General features: G+C 39.0%; 2 protein-coding genes across 7 annotated transcripts in view; one reads left to right on the forward strand and one right to left on the reverse strand.

The window, feature by feature from the left end:
• Window positions 1–14,216, forward strand: part of Itgb3bp (integrin subunit beta 3 binding protein) — a 40,376-nt gene extending 26,160 nt beyond the window's left edge. For 4 of the 5 annotated variants that reach the window (XM_027400491.2, XM_027400496.2, XM_035439786.1 and 1 more), the window contains 5 exons: window positions 1,775–1,853; window positions 2,620–2,713; window positions 3,784–3,843; window positions 12,189–12,236; window positions 14,064–14,216. In XM_027400491.2, coding sequence (XP_027256292.2) covers window positions 1,775–1,853; window positions 2,620–2,713; window positions 3,784–3,843; window positions 12,189–12,235 — 280 coding nt within the window. In that variant the 3' untranslated portion in view covers window position 12,236; window positions 14,064–14,216. Of the gene's footprint in view, window positions 1–80; window positions 993–1,774; window positions 1,854–2,619; window positions 2,714–3,783; window positions 3,844–12,188; window positions 12,237–14,063 lie in introns of those variants that run through there. The other variant, XM_027400494.2, reaches the window with a different exon arrangement.
• A 3,291-nt stretch (window positions 14,217–17,507) lies between these two features.
• The window catches only part of Alg6 (ALG6 alpha-1,3-glucosyltransferase), a 42,966-nt gene continuing 35,651 nt past the window's right edge, over window positions 17,508–24,822 (reverse strand). For both annotated transcript variants that reach the window (XM_027400483.2, XM_035439787.1), the window contains exon 15: window positions 17,508–18,529. In XM_027400483.2, the coding sequence (XP_027256284.1) occupies window positions 18,332–18,529 (198 nt within the window). In that variant the 3' untranslated portion in view covers window positions 17,508–18,331. The remainder of the gene's footprint in view (window positions 18,530–24,822) is intronic.

The following is a 24,822-nucleotide window of genomic DNA, read 5'->3' on the forward strand; positions in this document are numbered from 1 at the left end:
AAATTCTTTATTACATTTATTTATTGTGTGTGTGTGTGTGTGTGTGTGTGTGTGTGTGTGTGTGTGTGTGTGTATGTGTGTGTGTGTGTGTGTGTGTGTGCAAGCGCGCGAGTGAGGGAAAAGCATATTTCCATGGTGTGCCATCAAGGTCATGGGCTAGCCTCCAGGACTCAATTCTCTGATTCTATCAAGTGGGTCTCAAGGATTGAACTCAAGCCATTAGGCTTGTTGGCAGGAACCTTTATCCCCTGAGCCATGTCACCAACCCAGCAAAGTGTTTTGCTCTTTACTTTTTTTTTCAATATTTTTAAAAGATTAATTTATTTTTATGTGTATGATAAATGTTTTGTCTTTAGGTGTAGAAGTTCACCGTGGGATTGGAGGCCAGAATTTAATTAATTCATTTTGTTACTTTCTGTCAACACTTATTTCTGAAAACCACACCATTTAGTATTAAAATTACTGAATTTAAGTGGAGATACTTTGAAATACATAAAAATAATTCATGTTGAAATTATTTTTTTACTTTAAAATTTTTCATTCTTGTCTAAGATCTATTTTTAATTTTTTTAATGTTTCTCTTCCTATTTTGGAAAACCTCTATAAAGACTTGGATTTTTTTAAAATCTCAAATTAAATGGAACACATTTATGGGTTAGTCCTAAATTATCTTAAAATGTGGCAATATTCCCTCATCGTTTTTTCCTTTGTAACTGTCATGTAGTGTAGAGAGACATGGAAAAAGGAAGTTCAAGGTGCCTGTTGACAGAATGTTCATCAGGCTTTGGTACTTTGGGATCACTGTAGATTTACTGTTAAGCCTGTTCTGTATACATTTTAAGATTTTTTTTAAAGATTTGTTTATTTTATGTGTATGAGTGTTTTGCCTGCATGTAGGTTTGTGCACCACATGTGTGCTTGGTGCCTGAGGAAGTCAGAAGAGGGTGGCAGAGTCCCTAGACCTGGAGCCACATGCAGTTGTCAGCAACTATGTAGGTACTGGGAACTGAACTCAGATTCTCTGCAAGAGCAACAAGCCTTAGCTTGGCTTGTTTCTAGCCAGCTTTCTTAAATTATCCCATCTATCTTTTGCCTCTGGGCTTTTACTTTTTCTTACTTCTGTAAATCTTACTTTCACTCTTACTTATTTCGTTGCTACTTCATAACTGTAATTTGGCTATTGTTATGATTTGAAATGTAAATATCTGATATGAAGGCTCTCTGATAATGTGACTCCCAAAGGGGTCACAACCACAGGTTGAGAACCACTTATTTAAACTTAGAAAAATGAAGTTTAAATCCTAAGGAAAAAAATTTCCAACCTACTGATTAGTAGGATCACAAGGTAGAAGGTAACTAAATTATTTTCCCCTTATTTCAAATTTAAGAGATTGCCTTTGTATCTTTTTCACACTGAACTATTCAAGCCATTATTTTAAGTTCCTAGGCAGCACTGCCCTGCAGATCAACCATGGTAAGTGAACAATGGAATATAACTGAAGAAGCGTGTATAGAAAGGAAAGACACAGCTATGTCCCCCCACCCAGGTGGAAATGGAGTAGGAATAGAGTAGACTCTGGGAGGACAATTAATAATGTGTGTTGTGTTTTTAAAGGAAAGTCAAACTGAAGGGAGAGCATTTACATATGTTACCTCTTTGACTTTGAAGAAACGGCTAGAGAACAGAGTCTGCCTCTTGGAACAGAATTACAGCCCTGTGACCTGACACATTTACGTGCTTACTCTTAGTAACTGCTTGTCTGTTCACTCCTAGATTCATGGTGTTGCTATCTAAAATTGAGAGATCATCAGAAAAAACCATGGAGATAATGAAAAATTTAAGAAGTATACAGGTTTGCACTTTTCTCGCATATAATTTTCAGACCTCTACTATTTGTTTTGAAAAGGATAAAAAAGAAGCCCTGTATTTGAGAATCCAGTCTAGTCAAGAGTTTGCAGAGTATATATTTATTTATCATGGGACTTTCCTTGGTTATAATACTTAATGATTAACTGTAATATTTTAGTAATAGCTGAATTTTTGCATTTAAAAGTAATTTTATAGATTATTTTTAAGGTTTTTTTGTTTGTTTGTTTGAAATAGGGTCTCACTATGTAGCTCTGGCTGTCCTAGAACTCACTATGTAGACCAGTCTGGCCTCAGAGATCCACTTACTTCTGCCTCACAGGTGCTAGAATTAAAGGCGTGTACCACCACACCTGGCATATTTTAAGTCTTTTAAAAATAATAATTAAAATAAAAAAACTGCTCTCAACTGAACATGGCGATACACTCCCTTAATCCCAGCACCCAGGAGGCAGAGGCTGGCAGATGTCTAGAGTTCAAGGCTAGCCTGGTCTACAGAGTGACCAGGGCAGCCAAGGCTACATAGAGAAACCCTGTCTCAAACCTCCAGCACCCCCACCAAAAAAAGGTAAAAAAAAAAAAAAAGTATTATTGAGTCATTATTGGGCTTGGTATACTTGATTTACCAGGAAAACTCAAATTTCCTAATTTAAGATTTTTTTAATGAAAAATACATTGTATTATATTTCCTTTGTAAATAATCTCTTAGTTGTAGAGAAGTTACTAACTCACTAAAAATAGTTTTCTTTTAGGCTTTGGAGAACAACAGACAACTTGAAGATCTCATTGGTGTTTCCCTAGCGCCATGTTCTTTAAAAAGAGAAGTGGAGAAAACCAGAGAGCTAAGTAAGAAAGATTAATGTATTTTTAAAGATTTTTTTTAATTATGTATTTTATGTATATGGCTGTTTTGTCTGCATACCTGAGAGGGCATCAGATTCCATATTCCATTATAGATGGTTGTGAGCCATCACATGAGTGCTGGGAATTGAACTCAGGACCTCTGGAAGAACAGCCAGTGATCTTAACCACTGAGCCATCTCCCCAGCCCCTGTATTTTTAATATTAGTAATTTTAGAGATAAACCTCCTACTGTTTCTCAAGTTTCAGTCAGATAGATCACACATACCCAAAGCTGTCCAGATTGAAGTACCTTTAGAAAAGGAGACATGTGTGCTTTACCAGGATGTGTTGTTTTATGGCTTCCTCTTGAATGTGGAAGAACAGATTGTTCATTGTAGACAGCTAGCAGGCTTCCTTTATATTAAGTTCGTTTTTAAAGTAAGATAGTAAGAGGGTACTGTTTTGTGCTTAATACCTATAACATGTATCACCTTCAATTATTTTTTTTCCTAAAGAGTTGCTTCTTCCAAATAATGAGGAGTTATTCATTCATAGTCCATGTTTGTTCAGAGCCCAGGCTGTCCTGGAATTCACTGTGTAGCCCAGGCTGTTCTTGAAGTCACAGCAATCCTCCTCTTTATCTGCCTCTTGAGAATGCTGGGATTCAGGTGTGTGCCAACCACATCCAAGTATCTTATGTCAAATGTTTAAGAAAAGAAGATTGTGTGTCTTTGTGTTTGTATTGAAGAGCATATGTTTTAAGTGTGCCCAGAGGCGCTGTGCACACCTATGTGCAAATATGTGGTATCCTATCACTGCCTGTTCCTATGAATTGGGGTTTCTCCTTGCTTTCTTATCTATGCTGGAAGCCAGCAAGTCTTAGGCTTCTTCCTGTCCCCATCCTACTTAGAGCCGGGATTCACGCACAGGATTCCTAGCTTGTTAGATGGGTGCAGAGACCCAAATTCTAATTCTTATAATTTCTCAACAAGCTTAACCATTAATCCATCTCTACAGCCCTTTCTGTTACTTCTTAATGTGAGGCTGGTTTTATTTTGTTTTTTCTCTAATAGTGACAAAAGTAACAAAACAAAAATTGTTTGATAAGAAGAATTCAAGAATTCATCCCAAAGGTAGGATTATATTTTAGTTTATTACATAAATGTTTTCATGGGGCTGGATTGGTGGCTTATCAGTTGAAAGTGCTTATCCTGCAGAGGACCTGGTTTCAGTTCCTAACAACCAACATGATGGTGCGCAACCATCCATAACTCCAGTTGATGGGGAACCAATGCCTTTCTCTGACCTCTATGTATACCAGGCACACATAGGGTGCTCAGACTTACACATAGGCAAAATACCCATAGACGAGTCTACCTAACCCCAAACTCCTTTATTTCTTCTAGCTATTTTTGTTCTCATAGAATTCATTCAGGCATTTATTTATGTCCTCTTTGGTATCTTTGTATAACTTATAATAGTTCTTTTTAATTAATTATTTGGGATTTCATACAATTTACTCTCATTTAGAGAACATTACTATGGGATAAGTGATTTTTGGTGGAATCATAATGCCTTGAGTTTTCATGTTTCTTGTATTTTTGCATTGATACTTGCACATCTGGAGTTAAGTCTTTGATTTTTTTTTCTCTCTAAATCATCCCTGTTCTTTCATTTGAAGTGTTTCCAATATAGGAAAGTGACTGGGTTGTAAGGTTATGGTGTTGTTTTCTGCTAGACTCCAAGTCTAGCTTAGTAGTTAGACCCCCTATCCACATGTTCAGGCACCAGGCTTATTCTCCCCTGAAGGTAGCATAGTGTTTGCAAAAGCAATCATTATCAGAGATAGGCTAGCCCACTGTGAAAATACAGTAATGGTAAAATAAAAACAATTATAATCAAATGCTATTCATTTTAGGAAGTAAATGAAAACTGATAGTTCTGTATGCACTAAGATGTTGGTTATTGGGTATGAATAGGAAGGGAAAGCAGAGTGAGACTAAATGGTCCTCCTGCCATTTAGTCCCAAATAAACATACAAAAGCTTATATTAATTATAAACTGTTTGGCCGATGGCTCAAGCTTCTTATTGGCTAGCCCTCTCCTAATTATTAACCCATTTCTATTATTCTGTGTATCTCCATGTGGTCTTGGCTTACCAGTGATGGCCAGAACTCTTGCATCCTTGCCAGCTACATGGCATCTTCTTGACTCTGCCTACTGCCTTTCTCTGTCACTGTTTGGATTTCCCACCTGGCTAAATCCTGCCTATCTATTAGCCGAAATAGCTTTATTCATCTACCAATAAGAGAAACTTATATTCACAGCATACAGAAGGACAATCAAGTGATTGTATTGGTTTGATGGAGGAAAGGGGAGAGAGAAGAGGGGAAAGTAATAGAGGGATCAGTGAGAAGTAAAGAAATGCAAAAGGTAGTCAAAAATAGTCCCATCTTGTAGGGGGCAACTGCACAGGCAAAGCAAGCTATTACTTTCTTTGGGAAAGCCTGCCCAAAAAGATGGGAAAAGAAGGTCTAGAGGTGGAAAAAAGAAGATAGCAGAAAATAATATCTTTTTTCCTAAAAGGGAAGAAAAGAAACCCCAGCTTCAAGGCTTCAGCATGCCAAAGCCTGGACACTAGTCCTGATGTGCCAATCCCAGCCTAGACATAAGCATCAGAGAGCAGTGGGTCCTCTCTGTGCCTTCAACTATCACTTTCTGGCTAGCCTTCATTGCCTTTCCTAACCCAGGGTTACCACCTCAGTCTTGGATCTGGGGCCCAAGCATAATCTCTATAGAGATTATAAAGTCCTCTCTATGTTGGGGGATACTGTGACCTCAAGGATTATACAGATGTCCATAGAAGAGCCACCACCATCTGCTGAGAAACTGGGGGCAAGGGCAGTGTTGCCTCTCTCCAGAACCTAATCCTTTTGAACCCATACCTGAAGTAGAAGTGACAGCAAACCAATTCCCAAATCTAAATTCTCTTCCAGTGTTTTCCAGATTCCTAATCTCCAGCGACTCAAACAGTGAGATGGGAACCCCAAAGGATGAACTGCAGGAGGCTTGGGACACAGGCATCTGGCAGTACTCACTAGGGAACACTAAGTTTATTGGGGGACTTGTGTCTGTTACTCTTCCGACTCTGGCTCTAACCAGATTTTTACCTTGCTAAATATTGAATGGATCTGATTCAGTTCTTCCCACACACAGCCGGCTAGGTTTCTGCAAATAGTCCCAGGACACTTGCTATAAATTTTCTGTGTGTATGACTGATGGAGGGCCTGGAGTCACTAAGCCACTAACTCAGCAGGGATCTTTTAAAAAATGCCATACTTGGGCTGCTCCTGTTGAGTGCTGCTCTGGTCAGATGCCCAGCAAAGACCTACTTGTTCTTTATGACTGAATAATACTCCATTGTGTGCAGAAGAATGAGAATTTTAATTTTCTGACATGAATGCCACTCAGCAATCTCTACACGAGGTATGGGTCCTTGACTAGATGTATGTTAGTTTACCATCCTTAAGTATAAGCAACTACCACTTACTGAGTACTAATAATTTCTGTTTCCAGTACTACTCTTCGCTGCTGAATATAACAAGATAGTTGTTTACATTGTCATTTTCAATAATAAATAGATACACAAAATCCACTAAGAAGTTTGACCAAAGACACTGCCATTTGTATTACAGAGCAGGGACTCCAGCTAATGGTCAGCATGGCTCAAAATAAGGCCTTTCCATGATTTCATGTTTCTTCCCAAAATAAGTGAAGTCAGCTGGTCACCCCAACTTTCAGATTATACATTAATATAACTGACACTGGGTCAACTCATCTGTTTGACTGGACTTGGGACTTAAACAGTAACCTCCAGTAGTTATAAAAGATTCCAGTCAGATACAGAGGCCTGCAGTATTACCCAAGAGTACCAGCCATGGCAAGATACCTCCAAAGCTGTTGTAGAGAAAGGTAAAGTCAGCTCCTGCACCCCTCACTTGTACTATTACGTAGATGGAGATTGGGGTCTCTTCTCTCCTACTTTAGCTCTTCAGAACTTTATTGAAATGTGTCACTGTTTTGCTTTCCTAACTTGACAAGATTTAGATTGTGACATTTATGTGTTTATTATTTTCCAATTGGAAGAAGTCTCCATCTTCTGTGTCGATGATATAATTTTTAAATTCATACTTTCCTAAACTATTAATAATTAAAATTGGCATTTACCAAACTTGGGAAATGAAGAAAAAAATCTCAGGTAATTAGTTGACAAAATGATTACATTTAATTTATTTATTGGGAGGTATGCCATGACACACTTGTAGGAGTCAATAGGCAAATTAGAGGAATCGGTTCTCTCCGTCATGTGGCTCTTGAGGATCAAACTCAAGTTGTCAGGCTTTGGCAGCTGAGCCATCTCACTAGCCCTCAAATATTCTAAAGAACATTTTCTGAAAGTATTCATGCTTCACTAAAATCTTTTAGGGGGCTTTTTATAATATGCCATTCCTTTCTGTTATCCACTGTACTTCAATTCTTTGTGAATTTATGCAAGACCAACTTTGTAGTTATTCTATTTTATTTATAGATGTCCAGACTGACTTGTCCATTACCAGGCTCTTACAGGGTTAGGTTTTTTTCATTCATAGAAAAAAATGTGTCATGTTCTGAAATTTCCTGCATAGCAGGAACTAGAGGCATTAGTTACTTGTTACAGAATAAATAAGAGATTAATTTTAAAACCTTTTTCATTTTATATACCTGTAATGGATGATTTTAATAGAGTCATGAGAGCCCAGAATAAAGGGAAGTCAGGTATTTATTGGGGAGCCACTCACGAATGACAAATATGGTAGTGAATTGCAGTGGTCTTCTGCCCAGAGGCGCTGGAAACTGCCATCTTATCTGTGACTGTCACCCAAGAGAGCAAGAATGCACTTCTGCTCCCCCTTATCCATTCCCATGCAGCACATTAGATCATGCCTTAATGGGCCAGTACCCCAAAGGCTAAATGAGTCCCCACAACATATACCACTATGTGTTGTTCTTATATACTATATAGATCATGTATTTGTATTGATAAGCCTCCATTTTATATGGCACAAGCTACATTAGCTCTTTCTATCTTCTGAGGTACTAAAAGTTCTTCACTTTTCAAATATGAAAACTTGCTTCTTGTGTGATTTAAATTTGAGCGGCTGCATTTCACTGATACTTTCCCTACTGCTTCCTCTAGTTCCTGCTATGCATATTTTCAATTTGGTCTTTTTGTTATTTAAAGATGCCACACACACAAACACAAATACATACACACAGAGAGATTTTTTTTGCTAGATTAACAACTCTCACCTCTTCTTGTCACATACTGATCTTAAGAAGCATTTGGTAATTTTGTAACATCTAAGACTGCTCTGCTTTGTATGTTCCCTTGGAAATTGTGCTTTGATTCTTAATGTTTTCTATTTTACTTATTTCTATTACTATCCAGATTTAACATCAGAAATAGTTTCGTTGAATCAGCCCTTATGCTGTATACTAAATTTGTTTCATTCTTGTAATCATAAAAGTGGGAGTAGGCCAGTCACTTGTTTCACTATCAACAGCACGTCTCTAAGGTGGCCATTTAGGATGATGGTGGTAATTCTTCTTAGCCTTAAGTTTCTTCTAAAGGTTTCCTAGAATAATTAAAATAAGCTCTTGCAGGAGAATTTTGCAACATTTCTACTGCCATTGACCATTCAAATTGGTCTTTTACTCTTTCACTTGGTGCTTGTTCCCTTCCCTCAGCACCACATGCAGCTGCTGCTACTGCAGGAAGAAGGATGGCACTCCAGGGTTAAGTAAACAGGCACCTGACATATTCTGTGAATGCTTCATGTAACTAAGAGAGATGTAAAACATCCCCAATAACTTGAAGGGGTCACTAAGCTTCTCATAAGACCTTATGAGTCAGAATGCCTTCTTAGAATGTGAGTAGCAGGCACTCACTCCTCTGCTAAACCCAAGGTTCTTGAACAAAGGAATGCTTCTTTTGGTAACTTAGGATATAAGACGAACTTCACTTTCCTTAATAATATTGGCTTTATGACTATTAGGATAATAATGAAGTGAAAGATTTCTTTTCTGTTAGATTTGAATGTGAATTTTCATAATTATTTTAAATTCGTTACGCTTAAGATTTAAAACATCTGACTATTCAGTGGGCTGAAACAGATGGAATGTCACACTGTCATCACATGGTAAGGCATGAAATGTATTTGCTTTTTACAACCAACCTCTACTAAAAACAACCTCACACAAATATCCCTTAGTCAATAGATGGCATTATGTAGTACTTGGCATTTTCATTTTTTCTAGAGATATTAAAAAATGCCACCATTGTTTGTCTGTGTCTAGGAATTCCAGTAAACAAAATGTTTTGAAAATAATGTAAGCAAATTGTAGACCAGTTGCCAAGATAAGAAATCAAGACACTTAGTTTCAGTCCAAAACATATTTTATGTTTTGAGAATAATTGTGTAGGTTGCAGAATGCATATTTCAAATGCAGTATAACCATCTGAACTTTACAATGTTCAAAAAAGTTGATTGTTTCAGCTATTTGTAATAGAAACTATTTCAGAACTTCTAGCTCTGGTCTTTTGAAAGAAGCATAGACTGTTTTCTTTAGTTAACTTCCATTGTAAAATTCATCTTGGTTATAGAATTGTGAAGTTATCACATTCTTTAGGCTGCATGACAAGTTGAAACCCCTTTTGTACTGACACTGTAAAGTAGTTTGATGTGGCATTGCCTTTTCATTCTAGCCACCACTGAGGTATTTTTTTTTTTTAACAAAAATATGTTTTGCTTCTCTCAACTCATTCTTGAAAAAGTATTCATCATATTGGTTAAATAATTTTACTTCCTGAAGACTACTACTCTTTTGGCTTGTCATCTTAATAAATATCTTTTTTTTTTTCTTGCCAGATACTTCAGTTTTAAAAGCACTCATCTGAGTCTCTTAAAAATCCCCCCATGTTGCTTTTTTAGATTTCTTTGGAGATAGCTGTTAATTTTGTACCACATATACACATTAGTGTACATTGCAGCCCTCAGCCCTTTATCTGTTGTGCATGCTGTATGGGTCAGACCTCTACTGTTGATAATGTTAATGTTCTTATTTTATGCCAGTCATCACTGTTAGGGGAGTTCTACCAACTGCTGAAAATGCCTACTTAAGATTTGTCTTGGATTTAAGAAAACCAAACAGGTTTATTACTTTTCAAAGTCTTTTACATAATTTTCTTCCATGATTTAAATTTTTGTGCTTTACGTAAAGTATAATAATTTTCCTTTTGAAAAAAAATCTGTAGCAAATGTTAAAATTATACATTTGGACTCACTTAATAGCAATTATGTGTTTAAAAGGTGTAAATATCTTGCAAGCAGACAGTACAAATATCCAGGTGTTCTTATGTGCTGATGACAACAAAATTGAAAAGAAAGACTGTAATAATTCTGACTCGTTTTCTCTGCAGAAGATATTGATTATTTGTGTGTGGTGAGAGATTTGGAAAATTCAATTAAAGGAGTTGTGCAAAGGTTTCATAAATTTCCCTTCTACAGCGTGTACACAGACATTGTTGCCTTTTAAATCAATGCAGCACTTCACAATATATTTTCTTTGAAACATAAAAATAAATAACATTTAAACAGTTCTGCTTACTACAGAAACAAATTTTATTTTCTGTGAAGCATTTAGTCATGTGCTATCACTGACTCATACACATTTGCCAGCTGTAACAAATTTTATAGACACTTCCCCGGAGACATAGCTCACATACTCTGAATTTTTAAATGAACAAATGGTGAAGAAGGGATGTCAGCAATATAAAAATTGATCAGTTAAAAGATAAAGGCATAAGTAAAGAGATTTGTATGGTAGCCTTAATAGGTTTTATTAAATAAAAATACTATAAAAAGACAGTAATGAATAGACCGAGAACTGGCTGTTCTTGAGGAGGAGAAGAATTATCCTGGCACATTTATAGAAATTGGTTTTTTGTCACCTGACAGGTGAACAAGTTCCATTTTAACCCTAAGAAGCCATCAGAAAAACTCACCCCATCCCCAAGACTCTCATTAAATTGCTAAGTGGCATACATAAAAATTAGACACATATGTAACAAAGTATATTTACACTATTACATAGCTAATTGTGTTAGGTGGTTTGCTTTCCATCACAGACTCAAAAGAGAAAGGAGGTCATTTGTATTCACACTTAGTTTCAACCCACTGGAATGCCTGGGCCCCTCTGCCGCTTTCCTTCTACCAGATTGCTTTCTCCGCTCCTGCCTGTCTAACTGTTGTCTGTCCCAGTGGCCCATCCTCTGTGAAGCTCCCCCTTCTCCCAGGTGAAGCACAATTGCTTCATGTTGTAGGCTCCCATAGTACTTATCAGTGTGTTAGTTACTGTTAACTGTGTTTGTGTAGTGTATCATCACTCTAGATTCCCGGCCTTTTGGTGGGCCTGAGTGTGCTGCAGTAGAGCACCTACAGAGAACCCAGATTAAAGGTCCTTTATATAGCCCAGTGGATGGACAAATGCCTAGTCTATTGGTAATATTTTAAAATATTACCAATCCGAGGTAGAAACCTCGTAGCACAACAGTAGCATTGTCTGACTCCAAGAATTATCTAAGCATTTTCAAACACTTAATTTTTTTTTGGTTTTGTTGAATTGGTTGATTGATTTATTTTGGATGAGGTCTCACTGTGTAGTCCTGGCTAGCCTAGAACTTGCCATGTAGACCAGGCTGGCCTCAAATTCAGAGATCCATTTGCATCTGCCTCCCAAGTGTTGGTATTAATGGTTCAAATGCTTATGATTGCCCTCTTCATGTACCTCATTAATTAAATGTTTACAAATGCCTATTATAGTCTTCTGACCTTAGAGATACCAACAAAACAAGACAGACATTGTCCTGCTCTCAGGAGTATAGATTCCAGCTCAAGAGCATGAAAGTATTAACAACAATAGCATTACATATTGATACTCTTTGTAATGGTATAATGTGTAAGGCATACAACAAATACCTTGGCTATTGTAATTTTAAAATATATATTCTGAAGTAGGACCAGAACTAACCTCTAAGAAGTTGAAATAAAAATGATCTATTTTTATTTTATGTGTATAGATGTTTTCCTGCGTGTATGTGAATGCACCACATGCATGCAGTACCCATGGAGAGTACTGAAAAGGGCATCAGATCCCCTAAAACTGGAGTTGTAGATAGATGTAAGCTGCTGTATGTGTGCTGAGAACCAAACCTGGGTCCTCAGGAGCAGTAAGTGCTCTTCACTGTTAAGCCATCTCTCCAGCCCCTAACTTCGGTGTATTTTAGTTTCACTTGATTCAATTTTTACTTTGTATCATATAGTGTGGCAAGTTATTTTGAACTCTTTTCTGAAAAAAAAAATTCTCTTTTTTCATATAGAACATCATCTTGACAGCTTTGAATTCTTGAAAGCCATTTTGAACTGAGGTAATGTCTTGCTTTTCTAACTCAGCTAACATTGCTAACTTTCACTGTTTTGTTCATGCAAAAACATTTAACTTACAGTGTAAGTTTTAATTAATTAGTTATAGCTTCCCTTTAAAGCCATTACTGTTTTGTAGCATATAAACTATCAGTATGGCATGGTTTGATGTGTTCCGTAGTTTACTAGGTGGAATATGCCTTGTTGGAGGCATGGATGAGATGATGAAAATGCTGGCCCTCACCTCATGAAGAGGGCTTCCATTCCAAGGGTGAACCACAGACTTAGTCTCAGCTGCTGCGCTGTCTCAAGTATATATTTCATCACTCAGCCTGGCTTAAAAAACACAAAACACATTCAGAAGTGACATGATCTAGCAGCACTTCAGATGTGGAGACAGAATTTTGAGCTATACTAAATCATGCAAGTTCAAACTTTCTAGGATTCTGGCCCATTGCACAAAAACTGTGACTCTGATGAGGATCAAAGTGTCAGCCTGGAGAAATAGATGTCCCTTAGGACAAGCCCTCTGGCACAAAAAAGTTAGTTATTAACATGGACCGGGCCTTAAAGCAGAACTAGAATCCACACTGTGTCTAACCCTGAACTCTGTGCACTGCTCCCAACCTGAGGGGTAAGCTTGGTTGCTAAGTCTGTGAAGACCACAGACTGCCTTCTGTTCATGAACTGGACAGGTGAGGACAAGTTACTCTCCTGACCACATGCAGCTAGGAGACACAAAGGCCCATGAACTTGAGTTAGGAAGTGACAGTGAAACTACACATGGGAAAGAATGGTGTGTAAAAATTAATGACCTATAATATCCATAAAATGTAGGCCAGAAAATGTTCTGGATTATGCCTTTCATGAGGTGTTGAGTGAGGAATAGTTGATAATAAATAAACATTGCTTTCTGCTGTGAGTGCTAGTGAAGAGAATGCAGGGTTAGAAAGCTCACCACAGACAGATGGACTCAGGAAAGTGTGGCAAGGTAATTAGAGACCAGGGGACTTTACACCAACTCTAGCCCAGCGTGGTGCACACAGCTGTAATCCCAGTGCATGGGAGGCTGAAGTATATACCTGGGCTTTACAGAGAGCAAGTATGTGTTACAGGTGGGGAGGGACCATCCTACATTATCTCTGTCCAGGAGCCATTTACATTCTATTAACAGGTGCCATGTACTTTACCAGGTAGAAGACCTGCTCTTTGTTTCTCCTTTAAAACAGGGTTCCACTAATATAGCCAGGCCTGACTCCAATCCTCCTCCCTCATCTTCCTAAGTGCTGGAATGACAAGCATGTACTAAATATACCTGGCTTTAAAACATGGGTATTTTTGATGTGCTATATAAATATGCCTACATAAGCACAAAATATCAGAAAGTGAGACTAAGGAAGGGTTCAGGGTAATGCAGACAGTCACCAGTCTCATTCAGAGACAGCCCAGCTGCAAAGATTATTAGTTCAGCAAGTATCTGAAGTATCCCTTAGAATATATTGTTGCCATGAAGGAGGAATATTGCTATTACCTGTTGTACGATAACTAAACTTTCTGCTTGGTCCTGGATTTGACCTCAAAATCTTTTTCATTAGTTCTCCCAACAATCAGGGTCAGCTGATGAAAGCTTTGCAGTGTCTGGTATTACAAAAAAATAATTTTTTTAAAATTCAAAGATGTTCAATGCTAACTCTACTACCTAGCTATAACCCTATTCATAGATTATAAATAGGGCTTGTGACCCTATTTTGTGAGAGTAAATTGCATACTTAGCCTAACTAGCGTCCCCCCCATGGTAACATTTTAATAAGAGCTTTTTCTCTCCTTTATAGTGTTCCCTTCAAGTCTGACAACTGTGCATTAGTCAACCGGGAAGAATGCAGTCCAGACTGAAATGAAGAGTCAGTGAAAGTTAAGTATTTGTGAATTTTTCTAAATAGGAAAAAAATAAAGGAATCCATTATACACTGCCTTTTTATGCAAAACTCTTGTGAGTAGGCCTGTATGCTGTGTGTGTAAGGGGGGGCGGGATATATTAACCATGGTACAGGTCCTCCAGTGTCAGCCCATCTTCCACCTTAAGACAGGGTCTCTTATTCACCAATGTATTCACCAACTTAGCTGGCCTGGGAGCTCCCAGTGAGTGATGGGCGTACAGATGCATGCTGCTGCCTCTGGCTTCAGATGGGTTCTAGGGATCCAAATGCAGGTTCTCCCACTGAGCCATCTCCCAAGCCCACCACTCTTGATGACTTCTAATGCTAGTGAGCACAGGGAGGAAGAGTCACATGCCTTCCACAAGGTTTATTTCATCAGTTGCCAGTATCTTCCCTGACACAGTGCTCCAAAGTCTAAATAAGATCCTCTGTCACCACTAGGAGTCCCCAGTGGGACACACTGAGTAGGAATCTGTCACAGTCACCACACACTCCCTTCTTGGCAGCTGTTCTAGGAAGCACCTGCTGGAAGTCCCTTAAGGCATGTAGACAAAGGCATCTAAATTGTGTTTTCAGTGGGTCATGCTCAAGTATCAAAATTCTCTCAAAAGTATTTCTCACATTTCTTCATGGAAAATAAAAAGTGCTGTCAGAATAGCCAAACTAATTTGTGAAGGTGTATCTCACACAGAATACTCAAAAGTAAGCAAATGGGAGCTCACCAGTATATGGAGTAGGCACCAAATTACACAGCAAATAACATTTAAACCACTTAAGTGACGTATGAGATGTATGTTAATTTGGAAACTAATTCGTGATGATGTAATAACTATCTTCTATATTCCAAAGGCACTTAGAAGAAATGCACTCACAGTGAACAGTGTCCGCATCTGCCTGATCATATTTAAAGACACAGAAGAAATGTGTGTAATTAATCTGCCCAGTAAATACCAACTTGTAGCACTAGGCAGGTGCAAGTCTAGATAAAATTTCTTGCAGCTAATTTAAACTTTCTACACACACCACTAGAAAATCTCAATGTAAATAATACATTTCTTTTTGACCCTTTAATGTAAGCCTTGCAGTACAGGAGAGTCCTGACTGACTTACACTGTGTCTCACCTATGTGTCCGTCTACTTTTAACACTTGTGAATAGAATTGACTCTACCTTTGTAGAGTAACATCCTCTACAAAGTCCATTACTGAAACTCCCAATACACCCGGCGAGCCAGGATACAGCTTTCCCATGGAAAGTTCCGGCTACTTATTAATTTACAGGCCATTTTATGTTTATTGAAACTCTGTAGTATGTTGTGGAACTGGTGTCTCAGGTGTGCACTGTTCCACCCTAGGGACAGTTGTCTCTGCTCAGGGAAAATTATTGTGAACATTTTAAGATTTGACACATTTAGAAAACACTGGAATGAATTTTCAGAACAGACATTTAAATATTAAGTTGGTTATGAACTAGATTCAGACTTGAGTAAGTTTAAAGGAAAGACCTTTACTATAGGGCAGAATGTGACCCTTTCCTCATCATCTGACGCATTAGCTTGACTTGGTATTGCTTTGAAATTAAAAATCTTGGCCAGGCGTCGGTGGCGCACGCCTTTAATCCCAGCACTCGGGAGGCAGAGGCAGGCGGATCTCTGTGAGTTCAAGGCCAGCCTGGTCTCCAGAGCAAGTGCCAGGATAGACTCCAAAGCTACACAGAGAAACCCTGTCTGAAAAAAAAAAAAAAGAAAGAAATTAAAAATCTTGTATGAAAATGTGAAACAAGAATCAAGATTGAAAAGAACTCATTTTCCACTTAGAAACATTTCAGATTGATAAAGTAAAGGTTTTCTTTTTTTTGTTTTGTTTTGTTTTTTGTTTTTCAAGACAGGGTTTCTCTGTGGCTTTGGAGGCTGTCCTGGAACTAGCACTTGTAGACCAGGGTGGTCTCGAACTCACAGAGATCCGCTTGCTTCTACCTCCCTAGTGCTGGGATTAAAGGCGTGCGCCACCAACGCCCAGCCGTAAGGTGTTTTTTAAAAAATCTATTACTATAAATGGCAATAGGTACTAAGTAGTAGTAGTTCAATCAACCATTCAACCTAATTGCCTTAAGTAGGATATTTTGAATATCTGTCTGCTAAATATCAAGGGTACTTTTTGATATAATCCTTCAAATATGTTACCAAAAATATACTAATATAGATTGCTGTTCTAACATTGAAAACTAGGGCACAAGGGAAAACATTTTATAGAGTACCCTGCATTAGAAAACAAAGGGTTAAGCAGTAGATTGGTTTCGCATGTAGTGAGTTGCACAGACATATGTTACTTGCAGTTACTGTGTGTTTGACCTCTTGGTGTACTGAGCACTTGCCTTTCAGAACAGCTGGGTCTTCTGAGAATCATTTCCCAGTTCTCTTCATTGTAGATCAGATGACTCTCGCTTTATCACCCTTAGAGGCCACATGAAGGACGAAGCAGAAAGATCCACACACAAAACTAATGTTTATATGGGGGGAGGGGTAGGGATGTACCAGGCCCAGATATTCCAGTGAACAAAAAAGAAACCAATTGAGATTTGGAATCATTGTGTTCCTCTAGCCATTTTCTTAGCTGTAACCTGTCCGTCTTTTGTCCTTCCTATAGCACCTTTGTGCGTGTCTTGCTCCCTTACTAGGGTTTATGATTTGGACAGACTCTTGCCCCTCCCCCTAAGGCCTCAAAGGATAAAGATTCTGGTGAGCTTCATGTGGCACATGAACACATACCCTATTCTCTTCTTGCCTTAAGAAGCAACCCCACATGCATTAGCAGTGGAGAGAACTACATTTCTCAAAAATGCCTCTTCACTCTAAAATGTATCTGAAAAAAAACATGGAACTCCTCATTTTTTGACAGGTAAGAAACACTAAATCTAGCATTATGTTATACTGTTAATTACATTTATTTTTGAGTAATAAGGTTGCTCTACTGAATTCTGAGAAGTTAGAGCTTTGTCATTAATGGAAATCAGCATTTCTGTATTAAAATAAGATATGTTATTAAAAAAATAAGAGTTAAAGTTAAGCCAGCCAGCCAAAATTCTGTCAGGCGGGCCCAAGGGTGCAAACAGTGGCCATGAATAGTCACCAAGGCTGCTTCGCTGTGCTGATCTTGCACTTGGAATCCTTGCACAAATTCGCTTTGTCTACACCAACTTCCTTTATCAGACTGAGAAGTACACATTTTCTTCATCAGCCTATGGCTAGCCATATCCAGAACCAATCCTTTATACTACTTTAGAATATGCTATTTAGTGACTTAATTGATGAATATATTATAAAAGAAATATACTCAAAATGGACTAGTGGTAAAGTGACTTTAATTTTTATCTGAGACTAAAACAGATTTCCATGAGAAAGTGAAACATAATACATGATTTTTGCCAGTTGAGACAAGAATAAGCACAGGGGAAGGGCAAACCAAATCTATAGGACAAAGCCAACAGAAGGCATGATCACATTCAATAAAGTTTTTTTTAAAAAATGGAATCAAGTGATACAACATTCTTGGAAACAAGAATATCTATTGGCTGCCAGTTTTGCATATGTAATAGTGCATATTCAAATTTCAAGCAGTATAATACACCTTCTCAGTAATTGAAAAAAAAGTTAATTCCCTGAGATACATCTTTAAATAAGATGTTTATTACTTATTACTCCAACAAGACAGAAGCTTAATTCTTAAACAAAGTCACTATATTTGCAATTTTTAAAAACCATAATCTTTAGAATATATTCCATTATCAGACATTGGCATTAAGGACATTTTTTTTCTTTCCCTTTTTTGTTGAGACAGGAGTCTCATGTAACCCAGGCTAGCCTCAAACTTTCTATGTAAACAAGGATGACCTTGAACCAAGGTCCTCCTGCCACTAATTATAGATGTGAGCTACCACAACCAGTTGGGACACTTTTTTTCTCTTATCATTTAAATATCTGAGAATATTAACAAAATTACAGAATGCTTTAACAAAAAAATATATAAAATAACAAATGCTTTGGTCCATACACAATTTGTATAGATAACAATAGGCATTGACCATTTCTTTTCCTATGACACCATGATTCTAAAGATGTATGCTTGCTTATACAAATCAAAAGACTGCATTTGTTTGGGAAAACAGCTATTTGATTTTCTTCCGATTTCTCCCATTTTTGGAATCCCACACGATTACAATGTTAAAGTACACCAAGAAGAAAATGAAGTTTATACAGGACACAGAACACACCAGTACAGAAAACAAGTCTGGTAGTTTCTGGGGAGGGTTCAGTGTGACACTCAAAATCGTCAGAAGAACCATCGTGATGACTGAAGAAAGAAACTGTAAGGGAAAAAAAGAGTATTATTGAGTGGTATAAAAGACCATGCCAGTGTGCTAGCTGCCTTGCTTCTTAACTCGACACCACTCAAGTCATCTAGGTAAAAGGGAACCTCAACTGACAAAATGCTGCCATCAGGCTGGCCTGTGGGTAAGTCTGTAGTGTGTTTTCTTGATTAATGGCTGATGTAGGAGGTTCCAGCACACTGGGGGTGGTTTCACCCTGGGCAGGTGATCCCAGCATGTATAAGAAGAGCAAGCCAATAAACAGTACTTCTCCACAGTCTGTACTTCAGTTCTTTCCTCCAGATTCCTGCCTCACATTCTCTCAGCATACTGTAACCCGGGTAGGTAAGCCAAATAAATCCTTTCCTCCCCAAGTTGCTTTTGTTCATGGTCTTTTTTTTTTTTCTTTTGGGTTTTTTTTTTTTTTTTTTTTTTTTTTTTTTTTTTTGAGACAGGGTTTCTCTATGTAGTCCTGGCACTGGCTCTGTAGACCAGGCTGGCCTTGAACTCAGAGATCCACCTGCCTCTGCCTAACAATGTGCCACTACCACCTGGCAAAATGTGTAGCCCAGGCTGGTCTCAAACTCATGATTCTCTGCCTCCTTCAGCAAATTCTACTGGCATGTGTCACCACAACCGGAGGTCATTGTCTTTATCACAGCAACAGAAAGCAGACTTAGACGGCTGGTAACATTGGTTTGTAGCGAATGTTATTTTAGCAGAACTGAAGGTGACGGCTGAATGGGTGTCCACTCTGTCCTACAAGCAGGCCTTTGTTTTACAGTGTTTGAGGGGAAGGGGAGGGAATGCACTCATGCCATGGTGTGTATGTATAAGTCAGAGGGCGGTTTGCCAGTTTTCTCCTTCCACCATATGGGCCCTGGAAGTTAAACTCAGTTTGCTAGATTTGATGGCAAGTGTCTGTACCTGCTAAGTCACTTGATGGCCCCAGAACCTGTCTTTAATGCAGTATGTAATAATGTTTGTTACATATATATGCACCTGTGTGGACACATAATGTGTGCATGCATGTTAAGGCACCCAAGGTTGACACTGGGTGTCTTCTCTCACTCTCTACCTCATTACCTCTTGCAGAACTTCAAGCTCACCAGTTCAGTTAGTCTGGTCAACCAACTTCCTCCCATGATTCCCTATCTCCATGCCTCATTATGCTCACCCAGATTTTAGATGTTCTGAGCTCCAGTCGGAAGCTTTTACAGCAAGTGCTTTATGTACTGAACCTTCCCTCCAGCCCAAGAGACAAGTTTAAATAAACACAAAACACCAGTCTATAGGATACTTAGTATTTCACACAATATTAGGGAAAAGCTGGTGGCAACAATCCATACAGTTCTGTTCATCATAGCCTCACACTAAATTCACTTGATATCAGCCTGCTTGGATTGAATTTAGACTAATAAGTTCAGTACTAGTATAAGGGGCATTTTAGAGTTACAGACTTTTACTGTCTCAAATGTTATATCCCAATAATACCAAAACTTCATCTTTCAACAAGTTGGCTTTGTCTTTGTCTGATCTTTATAGTTGGATGCTTAATCCCTTATTCCCAAACATCTAAATAGATAGTTAATTACACATATTTATAAGCATAATTTTAATAGTTAATTAGTCCTCTTTCAAAATTGATTTTAGGGGAGGTGTATTTATTTACACTATTAGAAATCATTCCTGTGGTGGGTTGAAAGAAAACGGCCACCAAAAGGAGTGACATTATAGGATGTGTGGCCTTGTTGAAGGAAGTGTGGCCTTGTTGAAGGAAGTGTGTCACTGTGGGGGCAGGCTTTGAGGTCTCTTTCTCAAGATTCCCTCAGTGTGACAAGCAGTCGACTTCCTGTTGCCTGCAAGATGAAGCACTCTCAACTCCAGCACCACAACTGCCTGCACTATGCCATCATGATCCTAATGGACTGAGCCTCTGAAACTAAGAGAAAGAGTTACCATGGTCAGGCGTTAGTGGTGCACGCCTTTAATCCCAGCACTCGGGAGGCAGAGGCAGGCAGATCTCTGTGAGTTCAAGACCAGCCTGGTCTACAAGAGCTAGTTCCAGGACAGCCTCCAAAGCCACAGAGAAACCGTGTCTCGAAAAACAAACAAACAAAAAGAGTTACCATGGTCATGGTATCTCTTCACAGGAATAGTAAACACTACGACAATTCCACAGGCAGCTTTCCCTTCAACAACCAATGAATAGATAATGAAAATTTGGTACACATTAAGTATGAAATAGTACTATATAATTTAAATGAAATTCTCCCATCTGGGCCGATAATGCTGCCCCCCAAAGCCAAAGATCATCTAACAAAAATGAAAACACTAGTCCTGAGAAGCCCTCTTTTGAGTCAGAGCATAGTTATGCAAGAGACCCAAAACATTACATGTTACTGCTATTAACACTGATTGCTCCTCATAGGTAGAAAATAAGTCCATATTGCTGAAGATGCAGTGCCCAGAAACCCTGAGATGGAACTGTTTTGAAAGCCTCCTCTCTAAGAACTGGTTTTCATGGTTCAAAGGGCACCATGCAAACTTGCAAAAAAGAAAACAATAGTCCTACCCAGATAAACACCTATGCACCACAACAATGACTAACATGGCACTACTACCCTAAGGGTGCAATAGTGGTACACATACCCTGGATGTAACCAGTAAGCTAATTGGACTTAAAACCCTCTCGACAAGAAAGATACCATGTCTGGTACCAGAAACCTAGCCAACTACTCAGGACTAGTGATAGTAAAGTCATGATCTTGGAGGAGAACCTACAACTACCACTTTAGTAAACCATCAAAACCCCTAACTACATTCTAAATATTTATCTTTGGACCCACATACATGTAAATGTAATCCTCACCCCTCATCAAGGAAACTTCTCTTTGAATCAGAAGGATATTGTTACAGAAAACCACAACCAATCATATGCTCAATTGTAGAGCCCAGACCTAATGGATAAATGTATAAAATAACTCCCACACTTAAGGCTCAGGGATCACTACGGGAGGGGATGCAAAGAGTCTAAGAGCCAGAGGATCAGTTTACCATTGAGAGCATGTTTCCTAGGAATGTCAGAAGCTGTACCCATAGTCTCACCAACATAACTGCCTACACATGAGCTGAACAAGGACAACAGCAATGGACATGCATGCTATCATGGTTGGGGTAAGTCCACAAGTTCTCAACCCTGCAGGTTGAGAACTACAGGCAGTTAAACATTGGGTGGGAGAACCCCAGGGAGATCTGACCTACTGGTTACCCAATACCAAATGATCCCTGGAAACTCACAAGTAACATTATACTGACTGAGCAGGTTGTGTTTAGTAGTATAAATGTATATACATATGGGTATGTAACAACAGTTCATGGAAGCAAAAAAGAAGAGGCCATGAATTAGAAAGACACCAAGGAGGAGTACACGGTAGGGTTTGGAGGGAAGAAAGTAAGGAGGAAATTACATAATTACATTATTTAAATATAAAAGAAGCTGGGCGGTGGTAGCGCACGCCTTTAGTTCCAGCACTTGGGAGGCAGAGGCAGGCGGATCTCTGTGAGTTCCAGACCAGCCTGGCCTACAAGAGCTAGTTCCAGGACAGCCTCCAAAGTCACAGAGAAACCCTGTCTTGGGGAAAAAAAGTTTGTGTATGAATTATTTTCTAAGTTAGAGTTTCTATTGCTGTGATGAAACACCATGACCAAAAAGCAAGCTGAGGAGGAAACAGTTTATTTGGCTTACACTTCGACAGTGTTGTTCATCACTGATGTAAGTCAGGACAGGAACTAATAGGGCAGGATCCTGGAGGCAGAAGCTGATGCAGAGGCCATGGAGGAGTACTGCTTACTGGCTTACTCAGCCTGCTTTCTAATAGAACCCAGGACCAGCCTAGGGATGGCTCCATCCACATGGGCTGGGCCCTCCCACATTGATTGAGAAATACCCTACAGCTGGATCTCACGGAGGCATTTGCTCAACTGAGCCTCCTTCCTCTCTGATGACTGTGGCTTATGTCAAGTTGACACACAAAACCAGCCAGTAGCAAAACAACAACAAAAGACCAAAAACCTGTAGTCAAACACAAAGTATGACTTTGATGACACCAATTTTCCTCAGTTGATTGTATAATTTCAAGGACTCAATAGTTTAACAGATACTATATACAGCATTAAAATACGGAAGCAACTCCCTTAAGTGTGCACTTTGAGGACAATATTATTTTGAGGTGTATTTTCTAAGTATTTCCATATTATTGCTTTAGCCAAAAAAAAAAAAATCCATCATTACAGTCACACAACTCAGTTTTGTGTGCTAAGATGATCAAAGTAACAATGGCACTAGAGCAGTTCCTGCCTTTTGTCCTCCCAATTCTGTAATACCCATAGAGATGGATTTTCTGAAGAAAAAAAAAAAAAAACCTTTCCCAGAAAGTGGTATTAATGCTTATATATGAGATAAATACTCTTTCTTTCATTCATGAACCTGTATAACTAAATGCTATGTAATATTCTTGGATTTCACTTTCAAATTAATGATTTCTTTTGAGAAAGAAACTTTGGTCTGCAGAATTCCTGACATCAGACCATGTGTATGAGTGCACCTTACCACTGCTCACTGGACATAATAAAGATTCTGACTGGAAACTGTCACTATTTACAACAAAGAGCTTTGACTAAAGCTGAACAAAGAATAGCAAATATTGAAGTAAAACCCTGTTTAGGAAAATTCTGAGTGGGTATCAGGTAGGTTTCTGATTTCCATGGTGCTGATCACCCATTCTGATAAAGCTCTGATGTCAGCCCCAAACAGCTGTTCCAGTGCCATCACCTACAGCAGCCTGCTGTTCCTGTACATCCTGCTTGGGTTTTCTGCATGAAGTACTCTGTGAAATGCAATGTGGCATTCACATTCTCTTTTTCAATGCATTCTTTTCTCTTGGGACTCCATGAATGTTTCATATCTGACTGGAAAACAACTGGTCCTGTTTGCAGCTGGTTCAGGGTGAGATGCCACAAGTACCTAAGGCACGGCAGACGGCCTTCCTTACTGCAGGTTGCTACTATCAACAGTCATGGGAGTGGCTGCCTTCCTTCACTTTTCCTGCTCTGTCTTGGTTTAGCTCTGAGCTTCCTCCAGGCATCAGGACTGAACTGTTTTCCTCAAAGTCAAAGTCATGTCATGGCTTTCTGGCAAGTATGATTTTCCCCAAGACTGGGAAGTGTCACAGGAGGAAAAGCTATGTAAGTGTAAGGGTGTCTCCTGTGTGGACACCAACCACAGCAACACCGGTTAGCTGCTGCTATCTGGGAAGGAGGCTGGCTGCCAAGCCCTAGGTTTTCATTTCCTGAAGCCATGGTCTTGGCCAAGGCTCAGAACCTCTGTCTACCATATGTCACACCACAAAGGCACTAAGAAAAATGCCCTAACTAGGAATACCTGATAGCACTACGTAAGGGTAATATGTGGCATTCCTTACCCAGTCCCTACAGAATATAAAATTCTAAGCCAACCAGGTCAATGGAAAATTATATTCACTGAGTACTTCCAATAAGCTAATGCTGTGGAAAAGCAGTGACCCAAAATGTGGTTCTCTTGAGGAATTAGCGGCACATTAAGTAAAGTCACAAAGTCTTATTTGACTAAATGTCAAAATCAGTAGTAAAAATACATTTACGGTAATTGTGTAGTAGTCAGCTTCTCCAGCCCAGCATGCTGTCAATACAACTTTCTACAGGAATGTTCCATTTCTGCACCCTCCAGGACAAGAGCTTTAGCACGTGTGGCTACTGAGCATCTGAAATATGGCTCATAGGCTGAGGAAGCACACACTTTAATTTCAGTAGATTTGAGTCTCCACTTGTGACTAGTAGCTAGTCTATTGGTGGCTTAGCTCACGTGAGCCCCCTTAAGATGCAGATTAACCAGCAGGTACACAGAAGCTGGGTCCACAGATGTAAAGAGCAGGCGAAGCAGGGGTGACTCTCCTGGAGGATGCAGAACACACATGGACTCCTAAATGATGCCACTAGGACAGCACTGCTGAGAGCTGAGTGGAGAGTAGTGCTTTGGCCATAACAGAGGGAGAGTGAGCAGGGTAGGACCCAGGCTTAAAAGAATTAAGTGTAACTAGTCTCTCAAGAGAAAGTCCCTGAGTAGGGCAGTGGGTGTGAAATTTTCTGAAATGAAATCACAAACACCCTGTGATATGTATTTTCTACATGCTAGCATCTTTGATTCCCCCACACTCACACACTAGAATAACTTCTGTGATAGGAGGTAGTCT

The sequence above is a fragment of the Cricetulus griseus genome, chromosome 2 (assembly GCF_003668045.3).
Source record: "Cricetulus griseus strain 17A/GY chromosome 2, alternate assembly CriGri-PICRH-1.0, whole genome shotgun sequence".
Classification (NCBI taxonomy): Eukaryota; Metazoa; Chordata; class Mammalia; order Rodentia; family Cricetidae; genus Cricetulus; species Cricetulus griseus.